The sequence below is a fragment of the Acanthochromis polyacanthus genome, chromosome 9 (assembly GCF_021347895.1).
Source record: "Acanthochromis polyacanthus isolate Apoly-LR-REF ecotype Palm Island chromosome 9, KAUST_Apoly_ChrSc, whole genome shotgun sequence".
Classification (NCBI taxonomy): Eukaryota; Metazoa; Chordata; class Actinopteri; family Pomacentridae; genus Acanthochromis; species Acanthochromis polyacanthus.
In genome coordinates this window covers 41,468,234-41,484,709 of record NC_067121.1, presented here as the reverse complement: position 1 = coordinate 41,484,709, position 16,476 = coordinate 41,468,234, and the positions used below count along the sequence as shown (strand labels likewise).

The 16,476-nt window shown below is 38.4% G+C and overlaps 2 protein-coding genes across 2 annotated transcripts in view; both read left to right on the top strand.

The window, feature by feature from the left end:
- The window catches only part of LOC127535505 (NADPH oxidase 5-like), a 6,972-nt gene extending 5,393 nt beyond the window's left edge, over positions 1-1,579 (top strand). Inside the window, exon 6 of the mRNA XM_051953693.1 lies at positions 1,530-1,579. Coding sequence (XP_051809653.1) covers positions 1,530-1,579 — 50 coding nt within the window. The remainder of the gene's footprint in view (positions 1-1,529) is intronic.
- Positions 1,580-3,308: 1,729 nt separating this feature from the next.
- Positions 3,309-13,016, top strand: LOC127535450 (alpha-N-acetylgalactosaminide alpha-2,6-sialyltransferase 5-like). The gene is made up of 2 exons (XM_051953545.1): positions 3,309-3,451; positions 9,443-13,016. Exons 1-2 carry the CDS (start codon positions 3,384-3,386, stop codon positions 9,687-9,689), a joined length of 315 nt encoding a protein of 104 aa, XP_051809505.1. The 5' UTR covers positions 3,309-3,383; the 3' UTR covers positions 9,690-13,016.
- The last annotated feature ends 3,460 nt before the right edge of the window (positions 13,017-16,476 follow it).

Here is a 16,476-nt window from a genome sequence, read left to right as displayed (position 1 = left end):
CCGGTTCATGTCCTGGCCTTCCTGAGATCTTTATGGATGGATGGATGGATGGTTGGATGGATGGATAGATGGATGGATGGATGATGGATGATAGATGGATAGATGGATGGATAGATGGATGGATGGTTGGATGGATGGTTGGATGGAGGATAGATGGATGGATGGATGGATGGATGGATGGATGGATAGATGATGGATGACAGATGGATGGATGATGGATGGATGGATGGATGGATGGTTGGATGGAGGATAGATGGATGGATGGATGATGGATGGATAGATGGATGGATGATGGATGGATAGATGGATGGATGATAGATGGATTGATGGATGGATGGATGGATGGATGGATGGATAGATGGATGGAAGACAGATGGATGATGGATGGATGGATGGATGGATGATAGATGGATTGATGGATGGATGGATGGATGATAGATAGATGGATGGATGGATGGATGGATGATGGATAGATTGATGGATGGATGGATAGATGGATGGATGGACGGATGATAGATGGATGGATGGATGGATGATGGATAGATTGATGGATGGATGGATGGATGGATGGATGGATGATACATGGATGGATGGATGGATGATAGATGGATGGATGGATAGATGGATGGATGATAGATGGATTGATGGATGGATGGGATGGATGGATGATGGATAGTATGGATGATGGATGGAAAGATGGGATCGGATGGATGGTTGATGGATCGATGATGGGATGGATGGATAGGATGGATGGTGGATAGATGGATGGACTAGATGGATGGATAGATGGCATGGATGGACGAATGGATGGGACGAATGGATGGACCGGATGGATGGACCGGATGGATAGATCGGATGGATTTGTGGGATGGTGGATCGGATGGATGGATGGATGGATGGATGGATGGATGGATGGATGGAATGGATGGATGGATGGATGGATGGATACAACGTTTGTCCTCTTCTACAGCTCCCCTCTCCTCCATCCTCTGGGGACCACGGACCGTTTAACCAATGTCGCATTTCCTCCAGGCAGTGTTTGAGATGTTCCAGTGGTGGATCGACTCCTGAAAAATACGTATTAATTTCAGTTTGGCTGTTTTTGTTTGGGCGTAAATCTTACAAATCCTCCGGAGGACTGCTTTTGAAAGTTAAGATGTATTTTTAAACTCCATCTGAATGAAAGAAGTTCTCCTTATAAATATTTCAGCTCCACACGCTTCATTTACTGCTGTCAAAAATCCTACAACCAAAACTCTGGTTTTTTCATTTAGTTTTATTTTCACTTTACCTCAAAGACTTTCAGGACCTTCAGAAGTTTCCAGGCTCCATTAAATCTCCAAACCAACCAGGAATCCTTCAGCTAGACGGCCGAAATGTTTTCTTCATCTGGCAGTAGTCCTGAGAGAAAACCCTCTGATGGACATTTAGATTTACAGAGACTTTCAGATGCAGCGTAAATATCTTTTCATGCATCTTTCATGGGAGCAGATCTCAGAAAAGCGTGATCAGAGCTCATTTCTCTGCAGTCGAGCAGCAGGTGTCCTCCCAGCTCCATGCAGGCCCAGACAGCCTCTGACGGAGGGTTGGATCATCAGACAGGATGGAAGTGGACTCTATCCCTCCTGTTGTCCTCATTTGTGGGCAACAAAAAGTCTTGTTTCCTTGTCTGAAAAAAGTCCAAAAATTCAGCAAAAAATTCCCCAAATTTATGATAATTTGCAAAACTTTCAGGAAGAAAATTCCAATAATTCCTTTAAAGTTTCCATAAAAAGTTGTATTTTTAAAAAAAAATCTCCCAAATTTGGCAAGAACATTCTTGTAAATATAAAAAAGAAAACTAGTAAAAATCTTCAAAAAAATCCAAAAATATCTAAAATGTTTGCAAATACACACCCTGTCAAAAGGTTTAGGACACTTTCTCATTCAAATAAATTAGAACCTGTCCTAAAACTTTTGACAGGGGGTGTATATCAATAAAACTTCTAATATTTTCTTTAGGAACATTCATAAAATAAATCAACCAAAATCCAGCGAAATTCGCTGGAATTTGGTTGATTTTTATGAGAATGTTCTTAAAGAAACTTTTAATTTCAATCTTTCTTTTTTCTACCAAAATGTGATACATTGTTGAAAATGTGGACATCACAAATTTCACTTTAAATACATTTTTCCCCATATTTTCAAACTTTAATTTTGCACAAAAAAAAAAACCTTCAGGAAGAAAATTCAAAAAGTTTCTTAAAGTTTTACAAAAAAAAAAACAAATTTGGCAAGAAAATTCTTGTAAATATTTTCAAAAATCTTCCCAAAAATCCTAAAAATATCTGAAGTGATTCCATATGTATCAGTAAAACTTCTGATATTTTCTTTAAGAACATTCAGAAAAAAAATCAACCAAAATCTAGCAAAACATTTAAGAAACTAGAAAAAGCACTCGGAGAGGGCATACCTCCGCCATGCCGTTTGTCTGTCTGTGTGTGTGTGTGTGTGTGTGTGTGTGTGTGTGTGTGTGTGTGTGTGTGTGTGTGTGTGTGTGTGTGTGTGTGTGTGTGTGTCTGTTTGTCTGTTAACAGCATAACTCAAAAGTCATGGACGGATTTTCACCAAATTTTTACAGGATGTCCAGAAGAGCACAAGAATCGATTAGATTTTCTCTGTCCAATTGAGACATGGCCTCGTGGCCATCTCTCAATTGTCCTTCGACCTTCAAAAAATTCCTGGATCCAGACGGTGATTCGGATCACCTCCAAAATCTAATCGATTCTTACTCGTGCTCTTCCGGACATTCTGTAAAAATTTGGTGAAAATCCGTCCATGACTTTTTGAGTTATGCTGTTAACAGACAAACAGACACACACACACACACACACACACACACAGACGGACAGACAAACTCCGGTTATTACATAACCTCCTAGCGGAGGTAACAATATAAGAAACATTTTCAATATTTCTATTTTTCCACCAAAAAATGTTCAAAGATTTCCCAAAAATGTTGAAAATGTGGACATCAGAAGTTTCACTGTGAAAACTGATATTTTTCTCCACATTCTCAAACTTTAAAACAGATCATTTTGACCCGCAGGACGACACGAGGGTTAATGAAGCTGTGAGGGAACCTGAATGATCTTTCAGGCAGGGAGAAATCGACCGCTGGATTTCAGATAAATCTTTATTCTGCCGGAACACACCGACGTGAGATCCTTCTGATTATCTGTCTCCGTTAAAAAAAATCAAACACGGTGCAGCTTTCATCCTGGAGGTCGACCGTGTGTGAAATCCATCCGAGTGTCTTCTCTAAAACCCATCCTCCTCATCTTCCTTCTTCTTCCCTCTGCAGGAGGATCTCCAACTCCTGGCTGAGCACCGGCTGGTTCACCATGACCATCGCCCTGGAGCTGTGTGACCGGATCAACGTCTACGGCATGGTGGCCCCGGACTTCTGCAGGTGAGACGCTGAATGCACGGGGGAAAAAAATGCCCTAATCAAGGCTAGAAAAGAACTTATTTCAAGGAACTTTTACCTTAAAATCTGTGAAATAATCTTAATATTCTAAGCTCTATTTTACCAGGATTGTCAAGCTTAGGTGTCCTAAAATAAGCCAGACATGCGAAGAAAAATTTGCAGTTTTTCACTGAAAAATAGTTTTTTTTTGCTTTCCTGTAAGCTCCTAATTTGAGATGTTTTAAACTTATTTTGAGTTGCATTATTGCGGCATTACTCTAGATTTAAGACCATCTTGTACTTGAAATAAGATTACAAAGATTAATTGAAGCATTTTGAGATATTTCTCATGGTTAGCTTTAAATCCTCATATCTAGTCGTGTTTTGACGGATTTTTTGTGAACGTTCTTCAGAAACATTTTTAACATTCCTTTTATCCAACAAAAAATGTTGAAAGATTTCCCAAAACTGTGGACATTAGAAGTTTCACATTCACTGAATTAGCTTTTTGAAAAAACATCGTGAACAACCTGGAATGTTGAGACGCAAAATGACAACAAAATGGACAAACAACACAAGCGAGACAAAAAAAGACACAAAATGGCATAAACGAGACAAAAAACAACAAAGAGAAACACTAAATGACAAAGATAAGACAAAAGACGAGACAAAAAGGAAACAAAAACGACAAAAACATGACAAACGACAAAGTCAGACAAAAAAGCAAAAACACCGAAAACTAGACAAAATATTACAAAAATGACAAACGTGAGAAACAAAATGATTAAAACATGACACAAATGAGATAAGTCAGAAAAAAACAACAAAAACAAGACAAAATATTACAAAATAAAAAACAAAAACGACAAAAACGTGACAAACGACAAAGTCAGACAAAAAAGCAAAAACAACGAAAACGAGACAAAATATTACAAAAATGACAAAAGCGACAAAAAAATGAGACAAATGACAAAAGCAAGAAACAAAAAGGCAAAAAAGTGAGAGTCAAATAACAAAGCAACAGAACAAAATGGACAAATGACACACAAATGAGACAAAAAATGACAAATGCATGAAACAAAATTAGACCAAAAGAAGAAAAAAACTGCAAAAACAAGACAAAGTATGACAAAAAAATGAGACAAACGACACCAACAAAAAGAGACAAAAATTAGACAAAAACAAGACACAAAAAGACAAAACTGTGAACAAACAACACAAGTGAGACAAAGAAGACACAAAAAGATAAAAATGAGAAACAAAGCGACAAAAATCAGACAAAAAACTAAACAGTTACAAAAACGAGACACAAACCTACAAAAGCGAGAAACAAAATGATAAAAACGTGACACAAACGAGATAAGGCAGACAAAAACGACAAAAACAAGACACAAAATGATAAAAAATAAAAAACAAAACGACAAAAATCAGACAAAAAGGAAACAAAAAACGACAAAAACATGACAAACGACAAGTCAGACAAAAAAGCAAAAACAACGAAAACTAGACAAAATATTACAAAAATGACAAACCCGAGAACAAAATGATTTAAACATGACACAAATGAGATAAGTCAGACAAAAACAACAAAAACAAGACAAAATATAACAAAATAAAAAACAAAACAACAAAAATCAGACAAACAAGACAAAAAACAACAAAAACAAGGCAAAATATGACAAAAATGAGACACAAAATGACAAAAGAACAATCTAGTATTTTACTTTATGATCAAAACAACTAGAAATGATTTTAAATTTATAGTTTTACTAATTTACAATCTGCAGTTAATGTCTTCTCTGTAATTTTTACACTTTGAGGACCGGATTGGACCCTCTGGAGGACCACTTTTGGCCCACGGGCCTCATGTTGGACACCCTGATCTAGAATCAGACTGTATCTGGAACCCGATTGGTATAAATCTGACGTATCCATCAGATCTTTGGCCGTTTGCTGAACTATCTTTTATCACCGCTCAGCCAGTTTTAAGTATTCCGCCAACATCTGCAGCCACAGTGAGGTTTTATTATCGGCCGCCTGCATATATTTACACCCTTAATCTTTCTTATCAGACGACTGCGCTGCTGTGAATTTATACAGACTGAAAGCAGCAGCTCTGCTTTAGGAAAAACTCCTGGTGAAGGAGCTCAGTGGTGCAAAAACTCCAACTCTTACCGAGTCTGTTTGTCTTATTTTTAGCCTAAATGTCTCATCCCACTTGATTTAAGATAAATTCCCTTAAAAAGACACATTTCAGCAGATGGAGGGACTTGTTTTAAGACAACGCGTCTTAAATATCTTGTCAAGTCAAACAATCTTGAAATGATCTTGTTTTGAGTTGAATTTTACAAGAAACAAGGTTCATTTTACTTTTCATGCATTTTTCGAGCTGAGGTGTTATTTGTAGAAGCTACACAACCTTGTGAACATTTTCAGAACGTAATTTTTTACACAAAAACAAAGGAAAGATTTGGATTAGTTTGCTGTGATTTTACTGGCGTGGCTTCAAATCAAACTGGGCTGAACGTGGAACCTGAACTAAGATGAGCTGGACTCCTCTGGTCTGGACGGAAACAACCCGGCCTTAGTGGTTTTCTGTCACGTCCTGCTCTAATTTCCTGCTACTTAAGCCACAGTCTGCCTTTTGTTTCTCCGGCTTTGTCCTCCTCTTTTGTGTCGCTACATTTGCTTTTGCTTTCTGCACCGCTCAGTATTCCCCACGAACACTCCTTTCAGTGGCATCAATAAAAATGTTCAGCAACGAACAAACACGCAACAGAGAACACGCTACCGGGGTGGAGACAGGACGCAAACCCAGGCACGAGAAAGCTTTGTTCCTTTTGTCTGGGGCTGGCCTGAATAGCGGTTTCTGGTCTCCGGATATTCAGGCCCTATTAAAGACGAATATCCGAATATTCGATCCGCCCCATAACATCCGGGGGGGGGGGGGGGGCGGGGGGGGGCACGTAGACGGCCCGAATATTCGGATCCGTTCGTCTGGTCTCCCGGGTCCAAATTCTGCCTTCGTTTTGTCTTCAGTTAAACTGAAGAATTCCCAAACAGCGGAGGTCTTCAGCATCTTGTCTTGTGTTTATGAAGGAAGTGAAGCGTGACGTCAGAGTCGGCAGCAACCCTGCCATTCAGGTGGTGGTAAGAAACAGGAATGGAGGAGCCGAGATGAGCCGAACACGACGGGATGAGCCGAAGTGGGCCGAAGGCGAAGGGAAGACAGTAATGCAGAATATTCGTTCCGCCCGGTAGCGTACGACGGGGGGGGGAGCGAATATTCGGATACCAAAATTAATATCCGGATACCACCGTAGCGAACGAATATTCAGATATTCGGGTCCAGCCCTACTTTTGCCACATTTGAAGTAAGGTGGCTCCTTTTGTTCCTTTTTGTATTCTGGATTATTCAGTTTGCAGATGCAGACATGGGAGCCTCTGGCCATGGAGTGGAACCAGCTTACATGAGGATAAAGCTCAAAGTCACTGCAGTGGATCCTTTTTAAAAACAGGATTTCACAGCACTGCTGGCCGGGTTGACACTCTGATTCTGATTAGAGCAGACCCGCTTTATCTCAGCATCTCTGCACAGGATTTTTATGTGAATGTTCTTAAAGAAACATGTTTAACATTTCTTTTTTTACACCAAAAAAATGTTCAAAAATCTCCCAAAAATGTTAATAATAGAACAGAACAGAATAGAATCACTTTATTCATCCCCGCATAGAAACATAATGTGGACACCAGAAGTTTCACTGAGAAAATATGTATTTTTTCCACATTTTCAAGCTTTAAAACGAGTCAGTTTGACCTGCAGGACGACACGAGGGTTAAAACACTGAGATTTAAAACACTGAGATGTAAAAGACGGTGAGTGAAGCCGAGGATCAGCGTGACGATGACGGCGCTGCCATGTGGGTGACAGAACTATGAGGTCTGCAGCGGTTTGTGAGTCCGTCCTGCTTCTGGCAGCTCGTTAGCCAGAGTTTAATGGTTTGAATTACAGCTCACGTCTCATCCATCTCGGCCAGCGCTGTAATTGGAGGATTTTATTGAACGAGGAACAAATCTTATTAGCTATCTCGATAAAGAAACCCTAAAATGTTCAGTGTGTCTTTATTCCTGGCTCAGATTGATGAGAGAATTATTTTTTGTTTTATGTTTCAGCAGAAATCCAATCTGAGCAGTAATGAACAGTAGAGGACGTTCATTTCTCTGAACAAACGTTGGCTCAACCACGCATTCAGTTCTCATGACGACGGACGTTTGCTGTCCTCTGATGGAGACAAACACTGAACAAACTCGCTATTATCACACTTCTAGGTCGTTCTTTTCAGCTTGTAAACTGCACTAAGTGGCCAGAACTCTGCAGATTACTGCAGCTTTGGAGGTGCTGGAACACGGTGGTGAGGTGGATTTTCCTCCAGCGTCAGGGGATTTTTTTAAGACATTTTTGTTGTCATTCGCTGCCGATGTGCAAAGAGACGGAGGAGTGACATGAAGCCGTCCCTCACAGTTTCATCACATCGTATTCCACTGAAAGTTTTCACTTCTGACTGCTCAAACTTTTACCGAAAGTTTCAGGAAAACCCGGCCTGTTGTTCCGACTGAAACAGAGAGAAGCTGGATCAGTCTTTTCAGGCACTTCCTCTAAAAAAACAGATATTTTATTACTTCTATCTTTCACTTATTTCCACAGTTGTCGCTTCCTATCTGCTCTCAAAATCTTCAGGAAGAAAATTCTAATAATTCCTTAAAAGTTTCCTTTAAATGTTTTATTTAAAAAAATACTCCGAATTTGGCAAGAAAATTCTTGTAAATATTTTCAAAAAAATAACTAAAAATCTTCCAAAAAATCCTAAAAATATCTAAAGGGATTCCATATATTCAGTAAAACTTGTATTATTTTCTTTAACCCTGTTTCCTAAGAACATTCACATTAAGAACATTTATTTTTATGTGAATGTTCTTAAAGAAAAAAATTGAAGTTTTACTGATATATATGGAAGCACTTTAGATATTTTAGGATTTTTTTGGAAGATTTTTACTTATTTTTTGAAAATATTTACAAGAATTTTCTTGCTAAATTTGGGGTATTTTTTAAAAAATAAAACTTTTAAGGAATTATTGGAAATTTTCAGGAATTTGAGTTTTTTTTTTTGCTGAATTTCTGGATTTTTTTCAGATAAAGAAACAACATTTTTTTGGTGCCCGTAAATGAGGACAACAGGAGGGTGAAGAACATTCACAAAAAAATCAACCAAAATCCAGCGAATTTAGCTGCGTTTGCGTTGATTTCTTCTGAATGTTTTTCAGAAACATTTATATTTATAAATATTTTCAAAAAATGACTAAAAATCTTAAAAAAAAATCCTAAAAATATCTGCACTGATTACATATACATCAGTAAAACTTCTAATATTTTCTTCAAGAACATTCATATAAAAATCAACCAAAATCCAGCGAAACATTTAAGAAACATTATAAGAAACATTGTCAATATTTCTTTTTTCCCACCAAAAATGTTCAAAGATTTCAAAAAAATGTTGAAAATGTGGACTTTAGAAGTTTCACTGTGGAAATATATATATTTTTCCACATTTTCAAACTTTAAAACAGGTCATTTTTTACCTGCTGGAGAACAGGAGGGTTAAATCCTGCATTTGTATGAAACTATGAGACACAAACTGCCCTGAATTTAAAACACTTACGCATTTAAATATTCAAACAGAGCTCCCACTTTCACAAATGTTTTTTTTTTTTTTTTTTTTTGCAAATATAGCTTTTCCATTCAAGTGTTCATTTGTTGGTGACATTTAAAAGTTATTAAAAGCAGTTAAATTTAGAGCCGCAAATGACAAACAAATGTGTGCAGATTAGCCTCCTGCTCTCACCTCGAAATGAAAAACACTTTATGGTGTCAAATGCAAATCAGAGTGCTTCATTAAAGCGGTTCTAAATGCCAGCCGTCTGTCTGTCTGTCTGCAGGGAGCCTCAGCATCAGTCCGTCCCGTACCACTACTACGAGCCCCGGGGTCCAGACGAGTGTGCCATGTACATTTCTCACGAGCGTGGCCGTCGAGGCAGCCATCATCGCTTCATCACCGAGAAGCGGGTCTTCGCCAGCTGGGCGCGGACGTTTGACATCCACTTCTACCAGCCGGACTGGAGCCCGCCGCCGCTGCCGGCCAACCGGACGCTGGACGGGGCGTCGACGGCTCCTCAGAAGACGTGACTGGAAGAAACCGCTGCAGACGTCCATCCCAGAAAGACCGAGCACGAGGGGAATCTGCACCGGACCCTTTAAGAGCAAGGCAGGAAGTCTGTAACTGTAAACAGTTGAAGCTGCTGGACGTTGTTTGGACCGCTGAGGTCTCATTTTTTTGGAAAATCTTGAAAAGTTTTGTAGAACTCGAGGTTAAATTAAATTATTGCTGCTCAGATGTCGTATTCATCTGCAGCTAAGACTAGAAGTTGAGCTGGATGAGGTTCTTGGATCGTCCAACAGAGGCTCAAACCCCTTCAAATCATTTCCCTGACTTCCACCTGAGAGCATCGTGATCTCACGAGTTCAACGGGAGGTTTCATCTCATGCTTGCTTCACTCCTGCTCCAAAGTATCATAAGGCTTTGTTGGCGCCTGTCGCCTGTTAATTGTGCGATTTACACAGCTACCAGCCGGGTTTCCATGTAAATGCACATCCATGTCAGACGAGACAAGTGCAGATTTGTTTGTTCAGCTGATGGCTCTCCGTTGTGTTTGACTTGATGGCGAACACGCTCCATGTGGACCGCCCTCCTCTTTCTTCGTGAATCAGAATCAGGTGTCGGTCCGAAGACGTTACCTTAATGAAACGTCGGCTGGTCTCTCGTCTCTGTAGTCATGAGAGGACGGATGCTGCGGGTCACGCACATATATGTTCGCATCATGAAGGCATGTTTCACGTTCCACCTCCCTCTCATCCATCACAACCGTCTGTGGCGGCGCTGCGGTTTGACTTCTGCTGGTTTTGTTTCGCAGCAAACACTGAGATGTGTTATTCTGCTCCGGAAAGACGTCCATTTATCTGTGAATGGCTGCTGGCAAACACGAGTAATGTGCTGAGTACTTGAATATTCCTGGTTTTTGCCCAGATAAGTGCAGATTCTGACTGTAACTCTGCCTGTTTGTGCTCCACTGGATGATCTCTTTGCTCAGTAAAACGTCCATTCTGAGTACGGAGAGGCCAAAGGGACGAAGATATTCAGTCATCAGCGATGGAAGACAAAAAGCATCAGATGTTGACATTTGTTGAGCTGAAAGCAGCGGTGCAGGTTTCATAAACAACTTACAGTCCAGCGTTGTGAGTGTTCAATGAAAGGACTGATGTCTGTCATGGACGGTGATGGACGACGTGTTTCCCTCTGTCACTGCATCTGCTGGACTGCTCCTCGGTTCCAGGAGGTTTTTGGTCGCTTCTAACAAATGTTTGAGGAGTTATTATACAGACGAAACGGACAAGACAGAATGAGTTAACCCTCCTGTTGTCCTCATGTACGGGCACCAAAAAATATTGTTTCCTTGTCTGAAAAAAAATCTAAAAATTCAGCAAAAAAATTCCCCAAATTTCTGAAAATTAGCAAAACCTTCAGGAAGAAAATTCCAAGAATTCCTTAAAAGTTTCCCTTTAAAGCTTTATTTTAAAAATTCCCAAATTTGGCAAGAAAATTCTTGTATATAGTTTCAAAAATGAGGAAAAATATTCCAAAAAATATATATATATATAAAGTGATTAGATATATATCAGTAAAACTTCTAATATTTTCTTTAAGAACATTCACATAAAAATCAACCAAAATCCAGCGAAATTCGCTAGATTTTGGTTGATTTTTATGTGAATGTTCTTAAGAAACATTTTTAACATTTCTTTTTTCCACCAAAAAATGTTTAAAGATTTCCTAAAAATGTTGAAAATGTGGACATCAGAAGTTTCACTGTGAAAATGTTTTCTTTTCAGGACGACACGAGGGTTAAATTCCCGTAATTAACCATCAGACAGCGGTAGGATCCATGAGTGTCTCCAAAGAAAGACCGCTTTGAGTTTCACTGTTAAAGAAAACAGAAATAAACTCTGGTGCTGGTTGTTGTGACTCCTCGATAAGCTGCTGTTAGTGACTGCGGTACGATGCATTAAACATCACTCGGCGTGTGGTCGAATCTCGCATGAATGACGGACGTTGCATGAGGAGCATTAATGAAGAAGAACCTCTGTGTGAATGACAGAAAGCACGACTTTAACGGGCCGATGGAGCAGCAGCGGTGCACATCCATGTCTGGAAAAAGGGGCTTAAAGGGCAGCAGTCTTTCTCCAGAGCTTTACAATCCACTCTTCATTAGCCTGAGAGGGATTTTAAGACTCCTGGTTTCCTGTTTGCACTCAGCTCATCCACACATTTACTGCACAAACATGTCAACCTTCTCATCTCCATCTCTGCAAAAGTCAATCTATAACTGAGGGACTTTTGAAGTAAATGGGATATATCTGCATACATTTTTATTATAAGTACAAAAAATAATGTTTTTATGTTCATTATGATCACGTCTTTACAAATTCTATCATTATTTATTATGGAAACAATCACTTATTAATAAAAAATGACTGGATGTCACTAGAATGTCAAGTAAATGCCCATCTGAATTTAATTCCAATCACCTTCTAATTAGCTAAACAATAATAAAATGAGTTTATTCAGAAATAGTTTGGATTGTTTTCTTTTTATTAGGTTGAGACAATCATGACAGATATTTATTTTTTGGCAATATGTCACATTTTATATGGAAAACAACAAATTAAATCACTTTCCACTAAATTCCTCTTTACAAAAACACCTCTCCAGGAAGTGTTGATTCCAGATCACATGACCTGCTCCATATGATGTCATTTCCTCCTGAAGAAAAGACTGGAAGACTCCAAGGCTTTCTGAGTTATTTAGTATAAAGTAGTCAACAGGTTTAATAACTTTCAATTTCAGTTTTACTCAGTTGTATATGTAATATTTAGAAGAATCTTTCTGAAGAAATACCATGTGGTGTTTGGTTACAGGCGGCCATGTTGATTTTAGGCCTGAAAACAGCAAAAATGTCATCTATGGTACAAAAAGTCTCACAATTATATATTAACCCATCCAGAATGACATGAAAATGATCCAGAATTACAGAAAATTAGTCCAGAATGACTTGAAATTTGTCCTAAATTATTCCAAAGACACAAAAATGATCCAAAATGATGAGAAAAGATCCAAGCTGACACAAAAGTTGTTGAAAATGACAAGAAAATTGTCCAAAATTACAGAAAATTAGTCCAGAATGACATGAAATTTGCTGGAAGTGAAATGATTTTAGGCCTGAAAACGGCAAAAATGTCAACTATGATACAAAAAGTCCCACAATTATATATTGACCCACAAGATAACAAACATCTCACAGAATCCCATTGAGCAGTTAGTCAGTAATTGTTGCTTGTTAACTTTCTGTTTACTGACTTTCATCATCAACATTTCAATTAATAAATGACTTTCCATCAGTTGTCTTGTATTCAGTCATGTCTGTTATGCTAACCCAGAGGTGAAGACGTTAGAAGTAAAATCACAGCATTGACTTGTGTGTCGGAATGCAGCAGCGACTAAAATGAAGATGAAACATGAAGGCTGCTCGAAGACGGGAAGCCGCTGACTCACCTTCGGCTGAAGACAGCTGCCATTTTTCTCTCCAATCTTGTTCCCCGTCTGGAAGTGACATCAACCTGTGTCATCCTGAGATAATAATGAAAGACAGGCAGAGCTACAAGGCCTTCTCATTACTCCCCAGAGCTACATATAGATCCTTGACCACGTTTAGAGCGGAATGCTGGAACATTTTCAGTCACTGAGAATGTCGCTGCCTCATGGCCTGGAGGTAAAGAACACAGATCCAGGTACCAATACAGGAGGAAGAACGACGCCTCAGTTATTACCACATCAATAAAATGTACCTAATGTGCATTTAGGATGATTAATGGGTCGTTGGAATGGTGAAAATTACTGTCGGGGTAGAAAAATACGTTCTCTTTATTCTCAGAAGCAACTTAAATAGTCACAGATGTAGCGACACCAGCGCTGAAGCTAACAATGTTCATTAAGGACCAGTTCTTCTGATTAATCGATGTATTGTTGGGTCTGTGCTCCTTTTTTCACTACATACCAGCAGTATTTATCAATTCCAAATGATGAAATTGCTTAAATTAACACAACATAGGCAAAGATGAAAAAAAAAAAATTTCTACATGAATGAACTACAGGAAGTGCTAGCCTTACATCAGAGTCCCGTTCCTACCGATCTATGGAAGTCGACCAATGGAGTAAGTCAGAACTCTGGTGAAAATGTAAACAAAGTGCATCACGATATCGATCAGATCTTCATAAAAGTCATGAATATCAGTCATGTTATCTTCTTTTTACCAGAAGATAACAGAATATTGTAACAGACTGATGTTGTTGTTGATGTTGAGGTTTCAGTGTTTATTGTTCAGTTCCAAATTTACCTAATGTCAGTGAACGTGCCGTGTTTAGTTAGCTCACCTCTGATTGGCTGAGAGTCAGCAGTAGAGAGAGCTGGAAACGGCGGCTAATTCTGGAGCTAAGTTATGGGTTTTTCTACTTATTCTGGAGCTAAGTTATGGAGTTTTTCTACTTATTCTGGAGCTAAGTTATGGGTTTTTCTACTTATTCTGGAGCTAAGTTATGGGGTTTTTCTACTTATTCTGGAGCTAAGTTATGGGTTTTTCTACTTATTCTGGAGCTAAGTTATGGGGTTTTTCTACTTATTCTGGAGCTAAGTTATGGGTTTTTCTACTTATTCTGGAGCTAAGTTATGGGTTTTTCTACGTATTCTGGAGCTAATTTATGGGTTTTTTTCTACTTATTCTGGAGCTAAGTTATGGAGTTTTTCTACTTATTCTGGAGCTAAGTTATGGGGTTTTTTCTACTTATTCTGGAGCTAAGTTATGGGTTTTTCTACGTATTCTGGAGCTAATTTATGGGGTTTTTCTACTTATTCTGGAGCTAAGTTATGGGTTTTTCTACTTATTCTGGAGCTAAGTTATGGGTTTTTCTACGTATTCTGGAGCTAAGTTATGGGGTTTTTTCTACTTATTCTGGAGCTAAGTTATGGAGTTTTTCTACTTATTCTGGAGCTAAGTTACGGGTTTTTCTACTTATTCTGGAGCTAAGTTATGGGTTTTTCTACGTATTCTGGAGCTAAGTTATGGGGTTTTTTCTACTTATTCTGGAGCTAAGTTATGGAGTTTTTCTACTTATTCTGGAGCTAAGTTATGGGTTTTTCTACTTATTCTGGAGCTAAGTTATGGAGTTTTTCTACTTATTCTGGAGCTAAGTTATGGGTTTTTCTACTTATTCTGGAGCTAAGTTATGGGTTTTTCTACTTATTCTGGAGCTAAGTTATGGAGTTTTTCTACTTATTCTGGAGCTAAGTTATGGGGTTTTTCTACTTATTCTGGAGCTAAGTTATGGGTTTTTCTACTTATTCTGGAGCTAAGTTATGGGTTTTTCTACTTATTCTGGAGCTAAGTTACGGGTTTTTCTACTTATTCTGGAGCTAAGTTATGGAGTTTTTCTACTTATTCTGGAGCTAAGTTACGGGTTTTTCTACTTATTCTGGAGCTAAGTTATGGGTTTTTCTACTTATTCTGGAGCTAAGTTATGGGGTTTTTCTACTTATTCTGGAGCTAAGTTATGGGTTTTTCTACGTATTCTGGAGCTAATTTATGGGGTTTTTTCTACTTATTCTGGAGCTAAGTTATGGAGTTTTTCTACTTATTCTGGAGCTAAGTTATGGGGTTTTTTCTACTTATTCTGGAGCTAAGTTATGGAGTTTTTCTACTTATTCTGGAGCTAAGTTATGGAGTTTTTCTACTTATTCTGGAGCTAAGTTATGGGTTTTTCTACTTATTCTGGAGCTAAGTTATGGGGTTTTTCTACTTATTCTGGAGCTAAGTTATGGGTTTTTCTACTTATTCTGGAGCTAAGTTATGGGGTTTTTCTACTTATTCTGGAGCTAAGTTATGGGTTTTTCTACGTATTCTGGAGCTAATTTATGGGGTTTTTTCTACTTATTCTGGAGCTAAGTTATGGAGTTTTTCTACTTATTCTGGAGCTAAGTTATGGGGTTTTTTCTACTTATTCTGGAGCTAAGTTATGGGTTTTTCTACGTATTCTGGAGCTAATTTATGGGGTTTTTTCTACTTATTCTGGAGCTAAGTTATGGAGTTTTTCTACTTATTCTGGAGCTAAGTTACGGGTTTTTCTACTTATTCTGGAGCTAAGTTATGGGTTTTTCTACGTATTCTGGAGCTAAGTTATGGGGTTTTTTCTACTTATTCTGGAGCTAAGTTATGGAGTTTTTCTACTTATTCTGGAGCTAAGTTATGGGTTTTTCTACTTATTCTGGAGCTAAGTTATGGAGTTTTTCTACTTATTCTGGAGCTAAGTTATGGAGTTTTTCTACTTATTCTGGAGCTAAGTTATGGGTTTTTCTACTTATTCTGGAGCTAAGTTATGGAGTTTTTCTACTTATTCTGGAGCTAAGTTATGGGTTTTTCTACTTATTCTGGAGCTAAGTTATGGGGTTTTTCTACTTATTCTGGAGCTAAGTTATGGGTTTTTCTACTTATTCTGGAGCTAAGTTATGGGGTTTTTCTACTTATTCTGGAGCTAAGTTATGGGTTTTTCTACTTATTCTGGAGCTAAGTTATGGGTTTTTCTACGTATTCTGGAGCTAATTTATGGGGTTTTTTCTACTTATTCTGGAGCTAAGTTATGGAGTTTTTCTACTTATTCTGGAGCTAAGTTATGGGGTTTTTTCTACTTATTCTGGAGCTAAGTTATGGGTTTTTCTACTTATTCTGGAGCTAAGTTATGGGTTTTTCTACGTATTCTGGAGCTAAGTTATGGGGTTTTTTCTACTTATTCTGGAGCTAAGTTATGGAG